The 21,740-nt window shown below is 46.3% G+C and overlaps 2 protein-coding genes across 6 annotated transcripts in view; one reads left to right on the top strand and one right to left on the bottom strand.

The window, feature by feature from the left end:
• The window catches only part of USP39 (ubiquitin specific peptidase 39), a 35,602-nt gene extending 22,486 nt beyond the window's left edge, over positions 1–13,116 (bottom strand). Inside the window, exons 1-7 of one of the 5 annotated variants that reach the window (XM_061168708.1) lie at positions 12,833–12,921; positions 12,342–12,393; positions 9,872–9,941; positions 8,514–8,608; positions 7,175–7,311; positions 5,797–5,949; positions 1,411–1,636 (exon numbers count right to left, since the gene is read on the bottom strand). In XM_061168708.1, the coding sequence (XP_061024691.1) occupies positions 1,411–1,636; positions 5,797–5,949; positions 7,175–7,311; positions 8,514–8,608; positions 9,872–9,927 (667 nt within the window). In that variant the 5' untranslated portion in view covers positions 9,928–9,941; positions 12,342–12,393; positions 12,833–12,921. Of the gene's footprint in view, positions 1–1,410; positions 1,637–5,796; positions 5,950–7,174; positions 7,312–8,513; positions 8,609–9,871; positions 9,942–10,412; positions 10,465–12,341; positions 12,394–12,832 lie in introns of all 5 variants that reach the window. The other 4 variants (XM_061168706.1, XM_061168705.1, XM_061168704.1 and 1 more) reach the window with 4 other exon arrangements.
• A 1,671-nt stretch (positions 13,117–14,787) lies between these two features.
• Positions 14,788–18,001, top strand: C14H2orf68 (chromosome 14 C2orf68 homolog). Its single transcript, XM_061168709.1, has 4 exons — positions 14,788–14,977; positions 15,061–15,179; positions 16,101–16,252; positions 16,619–18,001. Exons 1-4 carry the CDS (start codon positions 14,871–14,873, stop codon positions 16,739–16,741), a joined length of 501 nt encoding a protein of 166 aa, XP_061024692.1. The 5' UTR covers positions 14,788–14,870; the 3' UTR covers positions 16,742–18,001.
• The last annotated feature ends 3,739 nt before the right edge of the window (positions 18,002–21,740 follow it).

Genomic DNA, 21,740 nt, shown 5'->3' with positions numbered 1-21,740 from the left:
AATCTTCGATTATCATCTCTATTCCAAACCTGAGTCTCATCACCCATCAAGAGCCATGACTGGGAGTTCCCCGGTAGTCTAGTGCAGGGGTCCCCAACCCCTGGGCCGAGGACCGTTGTTGGGAAGCGGGCCGCAGAGCAGGAGGCAAGCGGCGGGCGAGCGAGGAAAGCTTCATCCGCTGCTCCCCATCGCTCCCACTACAGCCTGAACCACCACCCACCACCCTCCCGCCCCCCGTCCGTGGAAAAACTGCCTTCCACGAAACCGTTCCCTGGTGCCAAAAAGGTTGGGGACTGACTGCTGGTCTAGTGGTTAGGACTTGACGCTTTCATTGCTGTGGCCCTGGTTCAATCCCTGGTCGGGTGACTGAGATCCCGCAAGCCATGCGGCATGGCCAAATATTAAAAAGAAAAAAAAAAAAATTTAAATTAAAATGAAAATTTAAAAAGCCATTACTGAACTTCCCTTTTAAGTCACTCCTCAGCCAGAATGCTTTCAAAACAAAAATGTGAAGGCATATCTTTACTTAAAAGCCTTCACTGACTCCCCACTGTTATCAGGATGTAATCCAGCCTCCTTATAGTGGCATATAAACCCAACACCTGGTCCACCTCGGCTCTCATCATTGGATCCAAGGGTCCAGCCACATGCAGTCTTCTCTCTGCACCAGGCACCTCCATGCTCCTGTCCAGTGTCCTCTCTACCTGGAATGCCCAACCCCACCCTGTCTCCCCGCTACCTAAAACTTAGGTGTCTCTTCCTTCACTCTGACCCCCAGCCCACCTCCCATGTGCTCGACGGGCATCCTTACTCTGTGCTCCCTCCCATAGCATGTTGTGCTTCCTCTATCACAGCACTTAACACCCTGTAATCATCTTTCTACGTAACTATCTTCCCCACTAGAATAGGAGCTCTTGGAAGAAAAAACTGTGTTTCTTATCCTGGTAGCATTAAAACCTACTAGCACCATGAGTGAATGGTGAATCAACTGACCTGGATGCTAGAGAATATCATATCAGATACAGGTACTAAGAGCTACTCATGTGGCAATAACTAATTGAGTTTGGAGGGATAAAAATAGTCAAAATAGAATATTCTAGTCTGCAACATGGCAAAATGAGAACCAAAAGTGGCAGGCGCTTAATATGGGTTGGTGCCTTTCCCAGCCTCCTGGTTTTCCTGAGTCGTAGAGTTTAGTTCACCAAAGCAGACAGACTTTCTATCCAGCTGAAATCGCTTGGGACTCTGGGCAGGGCAGGCTGAGGAAGGAAGAGTAAGGAACCTAACCACACTATGCACTGGACACTCGCTCCGGCTACTGTCAGGTTCACAGCAAAGTGGAAGTAAATGTGCTCATCAAACTAGCTGTGTTGCCCTAAAGTCAGAAGACATGAATTACTGCTTCCTTACCTTGCTTGGTGATCTGAAAAGTCTTCTTGCTGCAAAGGACGACAGCTTGAAGCATCTCATGGGGAGAAACATGTGCCTTGAAATTTCGAGGGTTCCAGAGCTTTCTCATCAGCTCTCCAAAACGCTGGACCAACAAGAACATGATATCCCCGGGAGGACGCTTGATGTTCTTATAATTGTCTTCTTCCAGGAAGTAGTTCCGGAGAGGAGGAACATTAGACAGAGCCTGGAAATCAAACAAACACTCCGATTAATCCATAGCCCTTCTTCAGGACCCCTGGGAGCCAAGCTCGTCCACCTAAAGTTCTTCTAATAGAACTGTGCCTGTGATGCCTTAAAGAATCAGAAGCAAATGCACTCCCAGAGAATCCCCCCCCCAGAGTTCACATTAGAGAAACATCCTTTATAGTGAGTTTCATAGAAAGTTCAGTTCTGCAGACACTCTGCTAATGTGGGTATAACAAAGGAGTTTTAAAATAAAGGTATTCAAATCCCTATCTGCTGACCAACTTAATAATTTCCTTTGTTTACTCTAATTAGACCTGTGACTATGTTTGGATTCACAGGAACTGAAGGCTAGAAACCCAAATACTCTTTCTTCACCATGTATTTGGCTGGGGCAGAGAGAACTATCTGGAGACCACAGTTCCCCCATCTCTCAACTGTACATTAAAACAATATGAAAAACATCTTAGTAAAACCTGGTGTCTTCCCCAAATGTGGTATTGAGAGGGTGGTAATAAAATGATACAGGGACTTCCCTGGTAGTCCAGTGGTTAAGACTCTGCACTTCCACTGTAGGGGGCACAGGTCTGATCCCTGGTTGGGAAACTAAGATCCCGCATGTTGTGTGGCATGGCCAAAACAAAAAAGAAAACAAAACAAAACGATACAACTGTATATAAAAATGAATGTACTCTGTTATGATGGAAAATAGTCAAAAGGTTTAAGAGAACAAAAATTAATTTTATCTCATTAAGCAAAAAGATAAAGACCAGCCATGTTAGTTCAAGAAGAAACACAGGCTTATTAGTGTGAGTTATGAAACTGGGAAGGAGACCACGGAACAGACCCTAAATAAATGCATAGTCTCCCCATAGGTCCCTCCTGATGGGTTCATGAATCCCCGTCAGTGCTATGCTTACCATGAGCACAACTTTCTTTGACAAGGTAATTCCTTTAGCAAGGATAGAAGGATGCTGTTAAACACAATAAATCCAGGTGTCTCTGGGGAAGACCCACGTGTCTGGGGAAGATAACTCAGGATGCAACTCAGGATAACGATAGAGGTGATCAGGAAAGCCCCTACAAGCTTAGCTCAGCTGAAGAAACAAGGATTTCCTGCGTAGAGTTACTCTCAAAAAAGGAGAAGCATATGGATAGTTTATACTAATTCTTGGTTATCCATGCTGTGGAGAGAGGTTGCTCTCTGGTTTCAGCAACAATACAAGCAGTAGGTGTCCTTGGAGAGAAATTCTTCAGCCTCCAGATGGAGTACTTGGTCCATTCAATCCCATTTTAGTGGAAATATCACAAAGGATTTGTACATCTCCTTGTTTGTATAAATAGAAGTCCAATGCACTATCCATTGTGCTACAGAGCCAGGTGATCTACTTATTTGTATAAATAAAGAGAACTTCCTATGGGGACTGAAACCCATCACAAAGCCAAAACTAACTGCCCTGCCCATATTCAAATCCTATCTGTCCATCCTGTAACAGTCTTCACAAAGCCACGAGAGGCTGTAAGAGGAACAGTCCGCAAAGTGTCTCTCCACCTAAGAATTTGACCTCTCCAGGGACCAGGCATGACACCAATGGCAGACCCCAAAATTCACAGATATACTTTTACAATTTTTTACCAAATTCTTCATGCAAAAATACCACAAACAAAGTTTAAAGGCCAAAAAAGAACTAGAAGAAATTATGTGCAACATATGCAAAAAAAAAAGGCCAATATATATATGTATACTTTTAATCCTCAATAAAATGGACCAATAATAGAAAAATGAGCACATAAGGCCCAAAAACTCATGAAAAAATATAAGAATCAACTTTAGAAGTGAATTTTTAAAAAGTAAATTAAAATGGAGATACCTATCAAAATGGAAAAAGTTGGGCTTTCCTGGTGGCGCAGTGGTTAAGAATCTGCCTGCCAATGCAGGGGACACGGGTTCGAGCCCTGGTCCGGGAGGATCCCACACGCCGCGGAGCAACTAAACCCGTGTGCCACAACTACTGAGCCTGTGCTCTAGAGCCCGCGTGCCACAACTACTGAGCCTGCGTGCCACAACTACTGAAGTCCACGTGCCTAGAGCCTGTGCTCCGCAACAAGAGAAGCCACCACAATGAGAAGCCCACGCACCACAACGAAGAGTAGCCCCCGCTCGCAGCAACTAGAGAAAGTCCGCACACAACAACGAAGACCCAATGCAGCCAAAAATCAATAAATAAAATACATTAAAAAAAAAAATGGAAAAAGTTTTTTTCAGTGGTAACAGTGACAATGCAAGATGAAGAACACCCTTTTGGGAACCCTACTACACTGTTGGTAGGAATGTAAATTGGTGCAGTCACTATGGAGAACAGTATGGCGGTTCCTTAAAAAGCTAAAAATAGAGCTACTGTATGATCCAGCAATCCCACTCCTAGGCATATATCTGGAGATAACTATAATTCGAAAAAACACATGCACCCCAATATTCATAGAAGCACTATTTACAACAGCCAAGACATGGAAACAAGCTAAATGTTCACCAACAGATGAATGGATAAAGAAGATGTGGTACATATATACAATGGAATATTACTCAGCCATAAAAAAGAATGAAATAATGCCTTTTACAGAAACATGGATGGACCTATAGATTATCATACTAAGTGAAGTAAGCCAGAAAGAGAAAGACAAATACCATATGATATCACTTACATGTGGAATCTAAAACACAACACAAATGAACTTATCCATGAAACAGAAACAGACTCACAGACATAGAAAACTTACGGTTACCAAAGGGAAAAGGGTGGGGGAGGGGATAAATTAGGAGTCTGGGATTAGCAGATACAAACCACTACATATAAAATAGATAAATAAGGTCCTACTGTATAGCACAGGAAACTATATTCAATATCCTGTAATAAACCATGATGGAAAAGAGTATGAAAAAGAATAGATATATATATATGTATGCATAACCGAATCACTTTGCTGTATACCAGAAACTAACACAACACTGTAAATCAACTATACTTCAATTAAAAAAAAAAGAAAAAGAAAAACACCCTTTTGTGTTGCTGGTGGGTTTGTAAATTGCTACAAACCCCCTACAGCCTAGAATCTAGGCCCAAGGTGCATTAATACAAGAAGAGAAGGTTAAATAAATTAAATTCAACAAAATGGATTGACATGTAATCATTAAGGATGCTGCACAAGAATATTTATTGATTTCATAATATGCTTTTAAGTTAAAATACATACAAAGATACATATACATACTACATTACTTCATAGATTAAAAAATACAAGCATTTTTCAAGTCTATAAAAGAAATATACCAAAATGTAACAGTGTCACAAAAAATGCACGACTATATATATAGGATACTCACTGCAACACTGGTAACAGAAATAAAAATGTAAGACAAGTGACATTTTATGTATCAAATGGGAAATAACAAAATAAACCATAATACTACCACATGACAGGACATAATGCATGTGTGTACATGCGTTTAGAATAAAGTTCTGGAGGTCTCTATACTGCTAACTATCCCAGGACAGAGTACTAGGGAAAGAAAGGAATGAAGCTTTTGTTTTATACTTTCTATATCTTCCCCCTACACAAGTGCTTGTTTATAGTTTTTTTTAACCAATTTTTATTGAGTGAAGTAGGATGATTATTTATTTTCTTATGCTTACCAACGTTTTCTAATTTTTCTACAATATGCGCATATTACTTATGTAATTTTTTTAAAAAGCAAAACAATTGCAAACAGGACAACTTTGGCTTTCTGCCTTTCCCATTGCAGGACTTCAGCACAGGGGCAGGACAGAGACATCACAGAGCCAACACAATGAACATCTGCACCATGAAAAGAAAAAGCAGCATCTAGCTCACGTGTCTCTTACTTGGTACTGCAGGCCCCGCGCAGCTCCATCCCCCATTCCCTGGAAGCTCCAGAGGCTGGAACAGGCCCACCATTTGGCGGCAGCCCCCAGACAGGAATGTTCTGCTTGGTGCAGAACAAACACCCAAGAAGAGTCCTTGGCAAGACTCGGGGTCTGAGGACCACCTGACTGCACTCTACCAGAAGGCAGCTGTTTCTTAGCCAACCTTCACAGTGTTCCCGGGTTACCCCCTCCCTCATGGTTCCCATCTCCATCCTACCTGAAGGACGGCATTGGCGTAGTCGTTGGCCTTTATGTTATTCAGGCCCACGATACCGGGCAGGTAAGTGGTGCCATCATATGCCCGGGACAACTTGGCTTGCTTGTCCAAGTTAGCGATCTGTTGCTTTGTGAAAGTGGGCTTCAACACATACTGCAAAGCAAAAGAAAATCCTAGGCTGTTTTAGGGCAGTCTACAGAGTTCACAAGATATATCCACAACAGCAATTTCTGCCAAAAGAAAAGATACTTTGGTCGTGAACATCTCACCACCCACCCAAAGGGCTTCCAACAATAGGTCTAAGGACTGAGGTAACATGGAATGCGCCCGCTCCACGTTGCTCATCTAGAAGGTGATCTCTGTGTTTAACCCAAAGTCACTGAACACCAGGCCTTTCCTCAGACCGCAGGTCCAGCCAAACCCATGACAAACAACAGGGAGAAGCTGCAGGACACTCAAGTCTGCAGGAGGCAGGAGTCTGAGTCCCAGGTGGCACCTCACACAGAGCCAGCACATGGGCCCGGTGCAGGAGCACGAGTGTCACCTCCTATTTGTGCAGGACTAAGATCTCGGGACTCCCTGTGGCTGCAGGGGCAGGATCAGAACCTTCCCTGTCCTAGAGCTATGAGGGTCATCATGTCACACACTGGTCAGGGGTCGCCACTAACTCACTTTGAAAGCTTGAATTCCTTTCAGTTTCTCCGTCTATAAATACTGTCCTTAACCACTTTAACTTCAACTTTAATAGACTGTTATAAAAGTTATGGAAGTGGAGTAAGCAGTGTTTCAAATACTCTGAACACCAAGCTTTCCTTAATAAATAGAGCATTCAACTCTATTGAACATGCAGCCACTGCTGAAAAGGAAAGCAATAATCAACAGTTCCAACAGTAATCAAAGCCGAAGAGGACTTTCCATACTCCCCACTTAAGTGCAGTGACTCTTGGCACAGGTCACAAACCAGAGCCCACAGATGGACATGTTGGCCATGCTGGCAGCATCATGTCAAAAGTAGCCAGAAGCTGGTATACCTCTTGGTATCCACTGTCCAACAGCAGGCCCAATTCACATCCCTACTCCAAAATATGGAAGGATAATTTAATTCACAAAAATGCTTTCACCCTAATTGAAAAGTAGCAATATTTCTTCAGTCCTAACCCTCAACATTAAAAGCAGAAATGAGAGCTAGGCTGTAGACCACAGGCCAAAATTATGAATTGTGACCTCTTTACTCTGTTTCCCTGGTTCCTCCCAAGGCGAAAGGAGCCTCTCGAAGCCCAAGGGACTGAGACTCTTCCCTGACCTTGGGTGGGGCAGATCCTCAGGAGCCCTGGGGTGGCTCCCAGGATAACTAGTTCCAAACCTCTTGGACACGCACCGTGATATCCTCCAGCGAGGAATCAATGATCTCATAGTTGTCTGGGAGGCAGTAAAACTTGAGGGTGTGGAGGTTGAGGAAGACATGGTGACTAAACTGGACACTGTGAATGTAGGCGTGAGACTTCAAACCCCGGCCTGTAGGGAAGAGTGAAAGGCTATGAGAGAAGGGCAGACTCCATAAGCACACAGATGAGGGGTAATTTTCCTTTCATTATTCTGTACCAGAACATGTTAATATCAGCAAAAACAAAGTACTACGCCATCCACGAAAGGAATCTCCCACATGAACTCCTCTCATCACAAAAATTAGCAAGAAAGAATAGCGCGTTATCTTTATTCCCTAGATGGCACAAGACATAAGGGAACTAATTTCATATACATGAACATAGAAAATATGTGTGGGTGTATTTGTGCATGTGTGTGTATATGCGTGTGTTTGTGTGTGTGTATATATGCATGTGTTTATGTATATGAGCTAGTTTCATGTATTAGAAACTAGGAATATCCATGTGTATTTATACACAGTACACGTACGTACATGCATACACAGATTTGCACATACACACGTACATATCTGTGACGGTCCATCATCACTTAGTCCTGATTTTTCAACTGTCCACATTCACGACAATCCTGTACCTACATACTTTTGTTCACGTTGCCACTCCTTTCTAGAGCATCTCACCCTTAACCTATTCAAACTCTATGTCCTGCACACAGAGTACAAGTTCCACCTCCTCCATGAACTCTACACAAACACTCCAGCTAACAATGATCTTTGCATATTTCAACTCCTATCATCCTTATTTATACTCAGCGCCACACAGGCCAGCCGTAATCTTTATGGTCTTAAGAGAGTTTGCTGATTGCTTTACGTGTTAACCTTGACAGTTTATAAGATCCTTATTAGAGCAAAGAATGTAGTTTATATTTCTTTTGAATCCTCCACTATACTGTGTACAAAGCATTTGCTTGCTCTGAATGAACTGAAATAATAAATTTCCAGAAAAGAACAGAATGAAAAAGTCCTTAGAGTAAAAGGATTCTCAGAAAAAGACATAAGTATAGAAAACATCAGAGATTCAAAAACCCAGAGTCTCTGATACTTCCTACATAGTCTCTCATATGGCTAGTTCTTTCTCCCTTTCACATGTATTCAGGTTCTGACCAGTCAGAGAACCTTCTGTGGATTTTCTAAGAGTATTCCAACTTCCTGGGAACAAAGATAGGGCTTATTAGACATGACTCCTAACAGCAGCTTACTTACTTTAAAAAAAAAAAATCCCTGAATAGAACTGTGGCTAGTGCTGAAAATGTGATGCAAAACATTTATTTACCCTGAAAGTACTTGCCACACACCAGACAGGCATATGCATTGATATGCGAGAGGGAGATGGAACACAGTTTCTCAAAGTCAAAGTCCAGCACACTCCTAAGAGAACCAAAACAAAACAGAAACAATTAATAGGGATGGTTGCCTAGACGAGCACCTGCGCGAAGCAGTGTCGCTGGCTCCCTGTTCTGCAGTCACACAGCCGCCTTCAGAGAACAGTTCAACAATCACATACAAACCGTGGGGAACATTAACTCTTCCTTACCTGGGCATTTAATACAGCACCGCCACCCACCAAGCCCCAAAGCAGTGCAAAGGTATCTCCACCAACGACCCTCTTTCTTTTGAGTATTCACAACCAGTTGAGAATCTTCCACTACTTTCTCTGGAGGAAAAGCCACAAGTAGGACTAAAGTAACAGGGCCCCAACAGCATTCCAAATTAAAAGACATTAAAGGAAGGACATAAAAAGAGTGAATAAACCCTTTCATAAAAGAAAATTTTATTTTTGTCCAGAAAAATAAATGGGAAGCCTGAAGAACTTTAGGGGAATACCTACAAACAGATCTATCTATTCAACTGCAAAGTAATGGTATATGAGTACTGGGCGGGTTAAGTGACAAAAGAAAATTTACCTCCACTGAATTCACAGGTGGCAAGGGGATTCATTCTCAAGCATTAACTCTAATTAATTGGTAATGGTCCCAGGAAAGCTGCACTGTCAGTTAAAGGGGCCACACACGGCTATTGGTGTTTAAAAGTAAAATAATTAAAATTAAATAAAATTTAAAATTCAGTTCCTCAAGCCACATTTCAAGCGCTCAATATCCACAAGTAGCTTGTGCCTCCCACAATGGACAGCCCTTAAAGAGTAATTCCATTGTTGCAAAAAAGTCCATTAGACAGTGCCACCCTAGAGCATAAATGAAAAACCATCCTAAAATGCATCTGGGATCAAAGAATACCAAGATGGGGTAAACACCTCTGCTTTAGGATATATTTTTGTCTGTTTTACCTCTGCTGAATCCCAGGTACCTAGAGTAGTACCTAGCACACAGTCAGTGCTCAATAATATTTAAATTTGCTATTGTCATCGACACCACATATCCCTTTATTTCCACATACAAATTCAAAATGAGCTAAAAGCTCTTTCTGCATGTGCCCACCCTAAAACAACATGCTCTCTGACACTTTAAATTGGAGGGCAAAGATTAAAAAACAAGGCAAGAAGCACAGTTTTCTGGGCAGAAAGCTTTAAAAGAGATAAAGTTTTTGAACGTATTGTTTAACGAACAGTCCAAAGAACTTTCTGCATAGACTCCATCGTTCTGCTGCTGCCCTAGGCATTCCTGTGCTACCGACCTGTTAATGGTATCCAGGTAGGGGCAGTGGCGGCTCCTCCGATCCTCAGAATCCATGCGGCCATTCTTTGCTGAAAGGAAAAGCATCAAAAGCTGTGAAAATGGGAAACCCATACTCAGGGTCAACTACCAGTAAAAAAACAAACACAGAAATGGGAAAAATTAATCAGGATGAGCTCCTGTACAGGTAGCCTGACAACACCAAAAAAGCCCACTTAACGGAACAGGCCACAAACTGAGAGAATATACTTGAAACACATATAACCAACAAAGGAATTGCTTGCAATTACATAAAGAAATCTGGTGAAGAGACTAAAAAAAAAAAAAAAGACAACCCAAAAGAAAATGAGGAAGACAGCCCTCAAACTTATGAAAAAATGCTGGGAATTCCCTGGCCGTCCAATGGTTAGGACTCTGTGCTTCCACTGCAGGGGGCTGGGGTTCGTCCCTGGTTGGGGAACTAAGATCCTGCAAGCTTCACAGCATGGTCAAAAAAAAAACAAAAACAAAAACAAAAGAAAAGAAAAGATGCTCAACCTCACCAGTAATCAAGAACATGCAAATTTCCTTGCACAATGATATACCACTTCACACCTACCAGAGAGGAAAAAATAAAATCAGGCAATTCCAAGTGTTGGCGAATATGAAGAACAATGAGAATGCTCATGTAACTGCTGGTGGGAGTATAAACTGTTAACAACCTCTTAGAAAATAGTACAGCAAGATCAAAGCTGAAAATACACAGACCTTTTGGCCCAGCAATCTCTCTTCTACTTATATACCCTAGAGAACTTTTGCACATGTGCCATCAGGAATGCTTTACTAAAAAATATTTATAGCAGCAATATTTGAAAGAGACCAAACTGGAAACAACCCAAATGTCTACAACATATAAAAAAGGGAGGAATATGTTTTAGTATATCATCAATAGAACACTGTGTTGCCATGAACATCTACCTAGATAAACCTCAACAATATGGCTGGCAAAACAGAAGACAACATACAGTATGATTCCATTTATAACAAATACAAAGTAAAATACAGTTCTACTTAGGGACGTATCTGTGAGGTAAAACTGTAAATAATAAAATAATAAAAGTAGAAATGATTAGAAAAAATTCAGTGATTACCCAAGCAAGCAAGGAAGGCAGATGCAACTGGGAAGGGGCCTATGGGAGCTTCTAAGGTACTGGTTAACTACCACTTCTTAAGCTGAACAGCGTCGGGAGGCAACTCTCCATGGGTCTCTCGAATTTCTGCACATATTGTGACCAGAGGCACTGACTGCCTCCAGACCATCTTGTCAAAGTTGTTTGTATAGTGAAGTTTGTTTCTATAGCTTTGGAAGTAGGAGACAGTGTGTCCCTACAGAGCAAAGGGGAGGCAAGCTCACAGCCCATTATAGAAGATTTGGGTTCTCTAAGCTCAGAGTTCTCGTCCTGTGAGGCCCCCCACTGTGTGTATGGGTTCTCATCGTGTTGCGCTGTGGGAACTGACTCAGGGAAGTGACAATGCTATATTCTGGCTACTGTTACTGCTGCAATAAGCTGTCTCAAGCCCAATAGCTCCATGTCTTCCATCAGCATCCGTGAAACCACGGCAGGCTAATTTGGTAGCGTACAAAAAGGGTAAAATCTCAGACCCTTCACAATTCTTGACAAGTGGTAGATTTAAGGTATATATCCACACTCTTCTTTAAACTATACATGTGCATGACATTTAGCTCATCTTAATACCTATAATCTATTTCATGAAAAAACTAAAAGGGGAAAAAAAAAAACACGGCAGTAACCTCAACTGGGATCCTAGTGTGTCCCAGAGAAAACAATCTCCTTACCATAACTATACAAAATATCTAAGAAACAATTTCTCTTCCAAAGAAAGGGAAACATGAGGCTGACAGAATATTTAAGTAAAGGAAATCAAAGAATACCCTGAAATTATTAACTAGATTATTCAAAGAACATTTATCAAGCACTTACCACGAGCAAGGTGCTATTCTGGACCCTGAGGGTAATATAAAAACATGTCAAACACAGGACCCTGAGCTAGAAATTTAAGAGTTAACATAAGAGTATAATCTTATACAGATTACCAGATGCAGAAACAGAATTATAAAATCCTGGAGAATGAAGACCACCCTCCCCCCCCATGAACACTGCCCCTAACATGTAGCCTTGTGATATGTTCACCTGCTAACTCACCAGAAAACAAGTACATAGGAACATATTCAAAGCAGAAGTTCCAAGTTCAGAGAAGGAAAAGATGTAATTGAGGTAAACAGGAAAAGCTTCGGAAACGATGGAAACCTACTTAATGATTGGTAAGATATCAAAAGTTGGAAAAGAGTGTACACACTACAGAGTACCATGGCTTGGCCAGGAGGTCTCCAGAAATTACTAAGAGAAGCAGAATGAGTCCAGCAGAAAGAGGCAGAGGGTACAGTCATGGATGGGAACTGACAGACTCACTGGCTTATTAGGGCTCTCAAAGGTCATGGGTTCCAGGACTCCGTCCGTTAACCTAGAGAGGGACAGACACGTGAAAATCACTTTCCCAAACCACCGTGACTCAGTCTCAGAGGCAGGACTAGAATCCATATCTCCTGGCTGCTACGGCCCTGGATAACAGGGCAGTGTGGTCCGAGGGCACAGCGTTCAGGCGCTCCGCTCAGAAATTACAGCAGGACTCACTCCTCAGGTATTTTGTAAAAAACTAAAAGGAAGGAACACCTGTAAAACAATTAGCACAGCGCCTGGCCCGCATTAGACATCCGATAAAGGAAAGCTACTGTTCTTATTACTGTTAGAAATGCTATAGCTACGATCCTGATCAAGACTAGTACTATCCTCATTAAAACGGAGTCGGGTCGCGAGTGGAGTGTGACTTCCCCGTGAGGAGAGAAGGCTGGAAAAAGAAAAAGAAGAACGCGAGAGTGGAACCCGCGCCCGGCCCCGCGCACCTCGCACCTCCCGCTCAGGCTCCGAGTCCTCGTCGGCCTCGCGCTCCCGCTTCACCCGCACCGCCGGGACCACGGGCGCCAGGGCCTCGCGCGCGCTCGCCGGCTCGAGCTCCCGCTTCACGCGCACCGGACTGCCCCGGGAGCTCGGAGCCTCGGTCTCCCGCTCCCGATCTCGCTCCCGTCTGACACGAGCTGAGCTGCTCCGCGACTCAGACTCGCGCTTCCCGCGGGTGGAACCACGAGACTCCCGCTTGGACCGGCCGGACATCGCCACTACCAGCCGAGTCGCCCGGCGCAGACTCCAGAGAAGACCGAGCACGCGGCAAGCGGCCAATCAGAAGCGGCGCTGTTATCGAGCCCAAGGTTTTCTACGAGTCGCCGATGGGGACAAATCACGCCGCAGAGAACTTCTGGGAAGTACTACGCCTCGGGGGGGGGGGGGGGGAGAGTCTTTGCGGGTGCGCGCGCACCTGAGACCGATAGGCGGGCCTACTGCCACTTTACCCATTATTACCAGCTTAAAGAGGCAGGAACCTTTCACTGGCTGCGGAATTTCTGGATTAAAAAAAGCTGTCATTGGGCCCCAGGTGTCTTCAAGATACTCTGTGTCCCGAAACCAGAATTGGCAGGTCGTCTCCAGTCTCCGCGCCTCGGAGACCGACGGCCCTGCACAGAACTAGGCGACATCCCCAAGTCATCGCCTTCGTGGAGCAATCCGACGGCTCTAATTCCACATTTAGAGGATTGTTCTCGGTATTACAGAAAAATGCAAACGACGAGCAGAAGGAGACTAGTGACGCTAATAAAGCTCAAGCTTCAGGGTCTGTGACTTTCACGACCCCTTCCACAACCCTGAACTATTCAATACTTTGTACAGTTCTACTGAGGTGTGATTGACATACAATAAAATGCACGTTTAAAGTGTGCAATTTGCTGAACACTGATGGAGGTATGTATACACTCTGAAACCACCACCACGATCAAGATAATGAACCTAACCACCATCCACCAAAAGTGTTCCCCTGTCCCGACCAGTGATCTGCTTTCTGTCGCTAGAGATCAGTGTCACTTTCTAGAGTCTTATATAAATGGAAGCACCCAGAGAGTCCTCTTTTTATCCCCGGCCTCTTTCACTCGGCGTATTTGTTTTGAGATTCATCCAAGTTGTTGAGTGCTCGTTCCTTTTGATTGCTCAGCGGCATCCCACTGTGTGGATGTACCAGTCTGTCCCTGTTCTAATCACGGATTCCTAGTTTTGTCTCTTTTTGAAGAAGATTCAAAAATGGCACAGGCTCAGACGCCTGAAAGGCCCTGGGTCCTCCCACGCCGAGAGTTAAGACATCGGTCCGGTGGGCGCCGAGACGAGCTGGGCGGCGGGCAAGTCCGCAGAGCTCGGGTGCTGGGCGGGCTGGAAGGAGCGACCCCGCCGGCGGCGGCGCGGAGCCCCGGACGGGCCGCGGGCTGGGCTGGGCGGCCGGGGCGCCGCTGTGTGCCCTGCCCTGGCACTCGCCTCCTCACGATCTCTTTGGAGGTAGGTGATCTCAGTGCCCCCATTTGCAAATGAGTAAACTGAGACACAGCAGGGTTCAACAGTCAGCCAAGGTCACGCAGCTGGTGATGGAGTTTCACAGCATCCAAGCACAGGAAAAAGGACGGGAAGGCGCCACACCGAACGCTGAGTGGTGTGATGGGTGCTTTGTGTTTTTCTGGATTTTCTGATGTAGCAGCACTAAGCCTAAATCCTGGTTTCCTACTGATAATGTCACAACGAAAGAAAAGCCCCGCCCAGGAGTGGAAGTTGCGCATGCCCCATTGCCCCCCGCCCCGCCCCGCCCCGCCCGCTCCAGGAACTCCGCGCGCTGGGACATTCGGCCCGTCTGGCCATTTCCCGACCGACGTAAGGGCGCGGGGTCGACAGTCGAGTGAGGAGGGGCGCGGAGCTCTCGGGGCAGGAGGGTGGCAGTTGGGGCAGTTGAGGAGGCGGCGGCGGTGGCGGCGGTGGCGGCGGTGGCCGCAGCTCCGCGCACAGAGGCTCCAGATGGAAGCGGCGCCGGGGCCCGGGCCCGGGCTCTGCTGCAAGCCTGGCGGGCGGCTGGACATGAGCCACGGCTTCGTGCACCACATCCGACGGAACCAGCTCGCCCGGTACCGCCCCGCCCCGCGCCACGGCTGCCAGCCCCAGCCTGGCCTGGCCCGGCCGTCCCTGACTCCCGCTCGGCTCCCCGCAGGGACGACTACGACAAGAAGGTGAAGCAGGCGGCCAAGGAGAAGGCGAGGAGGCGGCACACGCCCGCGCCCACTCGGCCCCGAAAGCCCGACCTGCAGGTGTACCTGCCGCGACATCGAGGTGAGGCCGCCAGCCCCGCGCGCTCTTCTGCCCCCGGGCCCTTTACCTCCACGCGCTCTTCTCTTCTGTCTGGGAAAAAACTATGTCTTATCTGTCAAGGCTCGTTTCATCTCCAACGTCTATCTCGACGCTCCCCAATCGCCGCTCAGTGATTCTGCCCGCAGCACAGGGAGGGCTCAAGGCCCGCAGTTAAGCATCACTATTACCGGACGTCGCTGAGAGTCGGCAAGTTGTCCGTCGCTTTGCCCCCAGCATACTGTATTTTCGCACTCCCACCAGCTAACAGGAAAAAAGTTTGGCACAGCTCTAGGCGACCAAGACATAATTGTGGAATGAAGCCCAAACCCAGTTAATGGGTTTTTTTCCCCAGCTTACTTGTGATCTAGAGATTACGGTAGTTAACGTATGATGCTAAATTTGTTGAGCTCCCCTTAAGAGTGTTTTTAGAGGTTATGTGCAGTCATTCATTTAGCTTTCAGAGGACCCGGTAAGATGGGAACTATTATCATTTCTGTTTCACAGTCAGGGAAACGGGCAGAGAGAGGTTTCATAACTTGTTGGAGATCTCAGAGAAGTAAATGGCAGAGCCTGGATTTGAACCCAGGCAGAGCCCTATCCACCTCTCCACTACCTTACAACCGTGTAGGCAGATGTGCATTGTATACCCACTGCGTGGTAGGACTGTGCTGGTCCTGGGGCAGGGATACAAAGGTGAATAAAATTCCTGATAGGTGGCTGATTTCACACACACACACACACAGACACACACGTACGTTCTGGGTCCATGCACACACACACACACACGTACATTCTGGGTCCATGAGAAGATTGGGGCTTTACAATATGTTTTCCTGTATCATCTCTGGGCAGGGGTTCCAGCAGCCTTCCTCTCTTCCCTCTCACTCTGGTTCATCCTTCCAGATGGCTCTACCCACCCAAGCAACCCAGACTGTGAGGAGTCTGGTGAAAGCAGCACTAGTGGCAGCTCTGAGCCAGAGCCCCCTGGCCATCAGCTCTTCTGCTTAGAATATGAGGCGGACAGCGGAGACGTCACTTCAGTTATCGTGTATCAGGTACGCCTGATGGAAACAGCTGCAGCCTGAAGGTCCTGGGCCGTGATGGAAATCACTGCCGGACCTGGAGCCACTGTTTTCCTCAGGGCCAGTGGGAAGTGTTTGTTCCACATGAGAGCACAGACTGCTGGGCGATGCTTTTGAGCACAAGTCACTGCCGTCACACAGTGATTCTCAGCGGGCAACAGGGAGGGCTCATGGCCCCCAGTTGAGAGTCACTATTACAGGGGACACCTGGGAAATGACAGGCACTGCCGAGAAGTTGTGAGTCAAACAGAGTTCTGTGAGAGTGTTGTCTAGGGACAGGGCAGGTCGCCTCTTGAGAAGAGGCCAGGCCCTGAGCTTCCTGACTCTTCCTCCACGTAGGATGATGATCCAGGAAGGGTGAGCGAGGAGGTGTCGGCACACACGCCTCTGGAGCCACCCATGCAAGAGGCCCTCAAGTTGCGCATCCAGGAGGAGATTGCAAAGCGCCAGAACCGACACTGACCAGACTGGAGTCGCTGTCCAGGGAGCCGCCCCTAGTTTGGGGGTGCCAGGACCGGTCTGAGCTGATCTTGAGGACCGGTCCCTCCGCCCCAGAGCTGCCACATCCACAGGAAAAGGGTGTCACAGGGATTACGCCTGGCCACCTCCCTTGTAGCCATCCTTTCTCGTATATTGGCCCATTTGATCAGCCTAATGTTCTGGACGTTTTTGAGAATTTTGTTTGGTTAGCTTGGTGTTCTGGAAGCAAAGATTCCGGGGAGAGATGAGGCTTATGAGACCTTCTGCCAACGTGCTGCTTTCTCACCAAGGTCACATGCCCCAGGGCATCTGACCACGCTGTTCCGCCCAGCTCCATAAGCCCCGTTTGTTATTTTATGGTTCCTTTCTTCTGTGTTTCTGTTCACTTCCATCCGTGCTTTCCTAGATCATGTTTTCAACTCTGTTTCTTTGTTCTTTTCTTTCCTTCATCTTTTTTGTCTCCCAATCCATCAGTTCCACCCCGCCCCCCACCTCCCAGTGTGACTGCGTACCTACGGATGCTCAGGACTTTGGAGATGGGGTTCTGGGGTCTACCTTTCTGACCATCTCTCCCAGTAATTCTGATACCAGTCAAGGAGGATGATCTTCTTTGACGCCTACTTGTGAGCATGTCTTCCTCCCCTTCCATGGTTTTTGCAGGTTTCTCCCATGCTCCACCACTTCACACGGTCTAGGGAAGGAGATCTAGAAAGATGATGCCAGAACTAAACTGTTAGGATTTCTTGCAGCAAAACCTGCCGGGGTTCAGACTACAGAATTCCAGCTTCCAACCTCATCCCTAGCTGTGAACAGACCATCCTCTGCTCAGGCTAAAAGGGAATTATCAAAACAAGCCTGAAACCGTGTTTCCAAATGTGATTTAACAGCCTTGAATGTACATACAAAGGGAAATTCAACACTAGCAATAATTACCTGTTTCAAGCCCTAGTTGGGAAAAAAAAAAAAAAAAGCCTGAAGAGAGCCCTAGAGGGAGTGAAACAAGCCTCTTTCATCTGCCCTTCCCCTGCTCTGTGCTTTCTCCTTTCCTACCTCCCAAGAGTATAGAGTATATAAAACTCCCAATAGATCCTGAGAATAAAGATCCCAGGAATATCACTGCTTTCACCTAAGTGAACATTTTTCCTAATGCAGGTTTGGGCTACAGTCTGAGAAATCCACAAGCAATCCCATGCACTGCAATTCCAAGCCACTTCAGTTTTCCAGCAAATGGGCCTAACCTCAGTGACTTGAAGTATGGGGTTTAAGTGAGCCCGTGAGCACTGACACTTCTTCAAACCAAAGCCCCCTGCCCCAGAGGTTTTTCCTCATCAGGGTCTCAAGATCAGTCTTGCTGGTCCCTCTCAGCAGCTTTTCTCTTAAAGGACACCTGAGAGCACTTTTGGTTCATGCCCTACACCCCTGAAAATCTACCCCCTCTGAAATGAGGCAAGGCAGCTACTTCGACTCCATCATTCAAGTGCAGCCAGTCACAGCTCGCTGGGAAGGTGAGTGAGGTGGATATATAGAAGGGCCTGTGGAGGCAGCCAGAGACCAGCATGCTCCTGACCCCCAGAGCTGGCCCAAGGTTAAATGCCTTCAACTTGCCAGTCCTGGGCTCAGTTCTGCTTTCAGAGGAGAACGTCTGTCCTCGTTCAGCCGGGCTGGAAGTGCCTTTTGACTTTTCACGTTAACTACCCTCCAGAGCCTCCCGGGTCAAGGAGACTATGCCATACTCTATCCCCAGTGTTCCTGCAGCTCAGAGCACCAGTCATTTTCGTCTTCCAGCTCTTCAGCTGATCTTCTGACTTGGACATAGGATTTCACTGGAACTTTCAGGCTTCCTAGTTTGGAAATATTTTGAGGTTCGTCTTCTCACGGCTGGATGGCCCATTTCCTGGATTTATTGTAGAATTTAGAAACAAGTCCAGAAGAGGAGGTTGGGGGCATGGCGCCTGAAATTTTAGCCTCCGTTCCTGTGAGAATTTTGTACCTATCCTGTCCTTCTGTGTGTTTATCGTGTAATCCTAACACTCTCAGGTAAGAGAATGATGGGAATATCTTGCTTGTAAGCTTTTTCTTGAGGCCCTTTGCTTTTATCAAGTGCATATAAAATATTTTCCACCCAAGAAAACGTTCTAATTTGTAGCTAATTTGTGCCACGAGACTATATAAAGCGCTAAGCCTGGTACTTAAATGAGGCATTGTCCTTCAGAGCAGGCCTGTTGGTGGTGATGGTGCCATCACTCCAGGTGTGCCTGAGATGCTTCTCTGGTGATGGCCCTCAGCCCACTGACAGCCTTACAGCTCCGCTCGTCGCTTCTGCCACACCTCATCCCAGTCCAAGGTAGTACTATCCAGTATGGTTACCGGACTTGCCTCTCGATGTCTTCCAGCTGTTTTCAAATATCAGTGCTTTGCCATCAAGGAGCATGTTCCAGAGCATTTCCCAGAGGCTCTAGAGATGTCCCAAAGAGGACTGTCCCGTGCCATTTGGTGCAGTGGCAACAGCATTAGACTAGCTGGGGCTTTCTGGCAGACTGCTTCAGAATCAGCACTCATTTAACTAGATATATTCTCAGCCGCCTAATAAAAGAAAGTCTTGTAGCCTGACAAGCATATATCTCACATTCATCCAAAATGAAGTGATCTTCACTTACTAAGGCTAAGCCTTGGATTTTAAGGCTTTGTGTTTCCTGGGCCACAGTGGGTGATTACTAATAGAAGGAAGCTGGGGCCCACAGGGGCTTTGGGCTGTGTGAGAGTAAACACTAAAACTTGAGTTCCAGCCAGCTGGCAAGTATGGAAGTCTTTGAAGAAGGTAACGCAAGAAGGGAAAAGGAGAATGCAAAGCTTTTTGTACTGAGTGAGAGTAGGAGCCCGGCCAGCCAGTAGGACCAACGTGGGCAATAAGAAATGCTTGTCCCGGGACTTCCCTGGCAGTCCAGTGGTTAAGACTCTGCGCTTCCAATGCAGGGGACGCGGGTTTGATTCCTGGTCGGGGAACTAAGATCCCACATGCCTCACGACGTGGCCAAAAAAAATGCTTCTCCCTGTGGATGAGCCTCTGAAAGGGACATTCCGTCTCCATTGTTCCACTCTGAGAGGCACTGCCATCTAGAGATTAGCCCACGAAACTGGAAGAAACCCTTTGGGGTGGTGGGTATCCAGTTTGCTGTGCATCTGGCAGGATCTGTGGATGGTAGGGTAGGGATCCCCCAGCTGGTCCCAAATATAAATGAGGCATATAGAAAGAAAACTAAGGACAGATTACTTTCCTACCTCTGAGCCTTCTTTGGGAAGAAGCACCATGGAATGGTGACAATTATCTGAAACATTTTAAGCTCCCTCCTTGAACTCCTGTCCCTGAGGAATCAAATGACCAAGAAGCCACAGGAACCCACCCCAGATTTCCCCAGGAGGTGGAGTGATGCCAGAAGGGAAGAGAGTGAATGGCCCCTCGGCCCTCCCAGAGCCACCAGAGTGAGACTGGTTGCACTGGCTGTGTCGTGTTAAGTGTGTAAAAAGCTATACATTCTTCTCTTTTCTCATTTCCCATGTTCATGCGTATGGATGAATAAAGTGACGTGGAAATTATTTGAAAATCCTGGAAGGAAGGTACTTGTCAAATACAGTATTTTTTTCAACCAATAAACTTACTATTTTTATAGCACTGTTTTTGCCAAGAGTTGTGAAATCACTTGTGTACATAAGGAAGTGAAGATTACATGCTGCCCTGAAGTCATTCAGCAGCACAGAATCAGCACTTGAAATCTCATCTCTTGTTCTGCCTATTTTAAGAACTGTCCTGGTTGGAGCATAACAAGTAGACTCACGTGGCATTAGAGCTGGAAGGGCCTTTTAAAGACATCTGGTCCTACTTTTTACCTGATATGCAACTCCTCCCTACCGACTACCCATGAAGAGCCCTTCTGTCTTGGGCTAATTCTCTATTTTAGGGATGACTCTGATTGTCATATTAAACCAAAATCTGCCTCCTTGTCAAGGCTCTGGAGTGCTTGCCTTACCCCCACTTTAGGATAGAACGGCCAGTTTAGAACCTGAGTAGCCCTCTCAGGCCTTCCCCATGATCGTGGTTGGAGAGGAACTGAAACCCAGCTCAACAGGGGATAGTAAATGTTGATTAAGAATTGCAAAGCTTCCAGGGGCCTTCTCTGGTGGTCCAGTGGTTAAGACTTCGCCTTCCAATGCAGGAGGTGCAGGTTCCATTCCTGGTCAGGCATCTAAGATCCCACATGCTTCCCCGCCAAAAAACCAAAGCATAAAAAACAGAAGCACTATTGTAACAAATTCAATAAAGACTTTAAAAATGGGCCACATCAAAAAAAGAAAATACTGGGCTTCCCTGGTGGCGCAGTGGTTGAGAATCTGCCTGCCAATGCAGGGGACACGGGTTCGAGCCCTGGTCTGGGAAGATCCCACATGCCACGGAGCAGCTAGGCCCGTGAGCCACAACTACTGAGCCTGCGCGTCTGGAGCCTGTGCTCCGCAATAAGAGAGGCCGCGATAGTGAGAGGCCCGCGCACCGCGATGAAGAGTGGCCCCCGCTTGCCGCAACTAGAGAAAGCCCTCGCACAGAGACGAAGACCCAACACAGCCAAAAATAAATTAATTAATTAATTAAATTAATTTAAAAAAAAAAAAAAAAAGAAAATACTAAAAAAAAAAAAAATTGCAAAGCTTCCAAAGCAGTAGGAAATGCTGAGGGTTCACAGCACCATTGGGCAGATGAGAAAAAGGTGCCTGCTCCAAGGAGAACACCCCTGGGCAGGAAGATGGTGCTTCTTGGTAAATTAGAAAGAGGCACTCCCTTGTCCTGGGGTACAGCATGGCCAGCAGACGGACTGGATTTTACACCCCCCTGGTCCTTCAGCCCGGTATTCTTGTACAGTGATCACTGTGCACTGCCATACTTCTTGACCCTGATTTAACTACTTGTGCTGATGCAGTTTGGAAGAGGGCC

The sequence above is a fragment of the Eubalaena glacialis genome, chromosome 14, assembly GCF_028564815.1.
Source record: "Eubalaena glacialis isolate mEubGla1 chromosome 14, mEubGla1.1.hap2.+ XY, whole genome shotgun sequence".
In the NCBI taxonomy this organism is placed as follows: Eukaryota; Metazoa; Chordata; class Mammalia; order Artiodactyla; family Balaenidae; genus Eubalaena; species Eubalaena glacialis.
This window is presented reverse-complemented; position numbering and strand designations above follow the sequence as displayed.

What these genes read in the sequence shown, in the direction of transcription:
- C14H2orf68 (XM_061168709.1), top strand. Translation starts at nt 14,871, where the DNA reads ATGGAAGCGGCGCCGGGGCCCGGGCCCGGGCTCTGCTGCAAGCCTGGC. An exon ending in CGACGGAACCAGCTCGCCCG is followed by an intron (nt 14,978 to 15,060) that starts GTACCGCCCCGC and finishes GGCTCCCCGCAG; the next exon opens with GGACGACTACGACAAGAAGG. An exon ending in GTACCTGCCGCGACATCGAG is followed by an intron (nt 15,180 to 16,100) that starts GTGAGGCCGCCA and finishes TCATCCTTCCAG; the next exon opens with ATGGCTCTACCCACCCAAGC.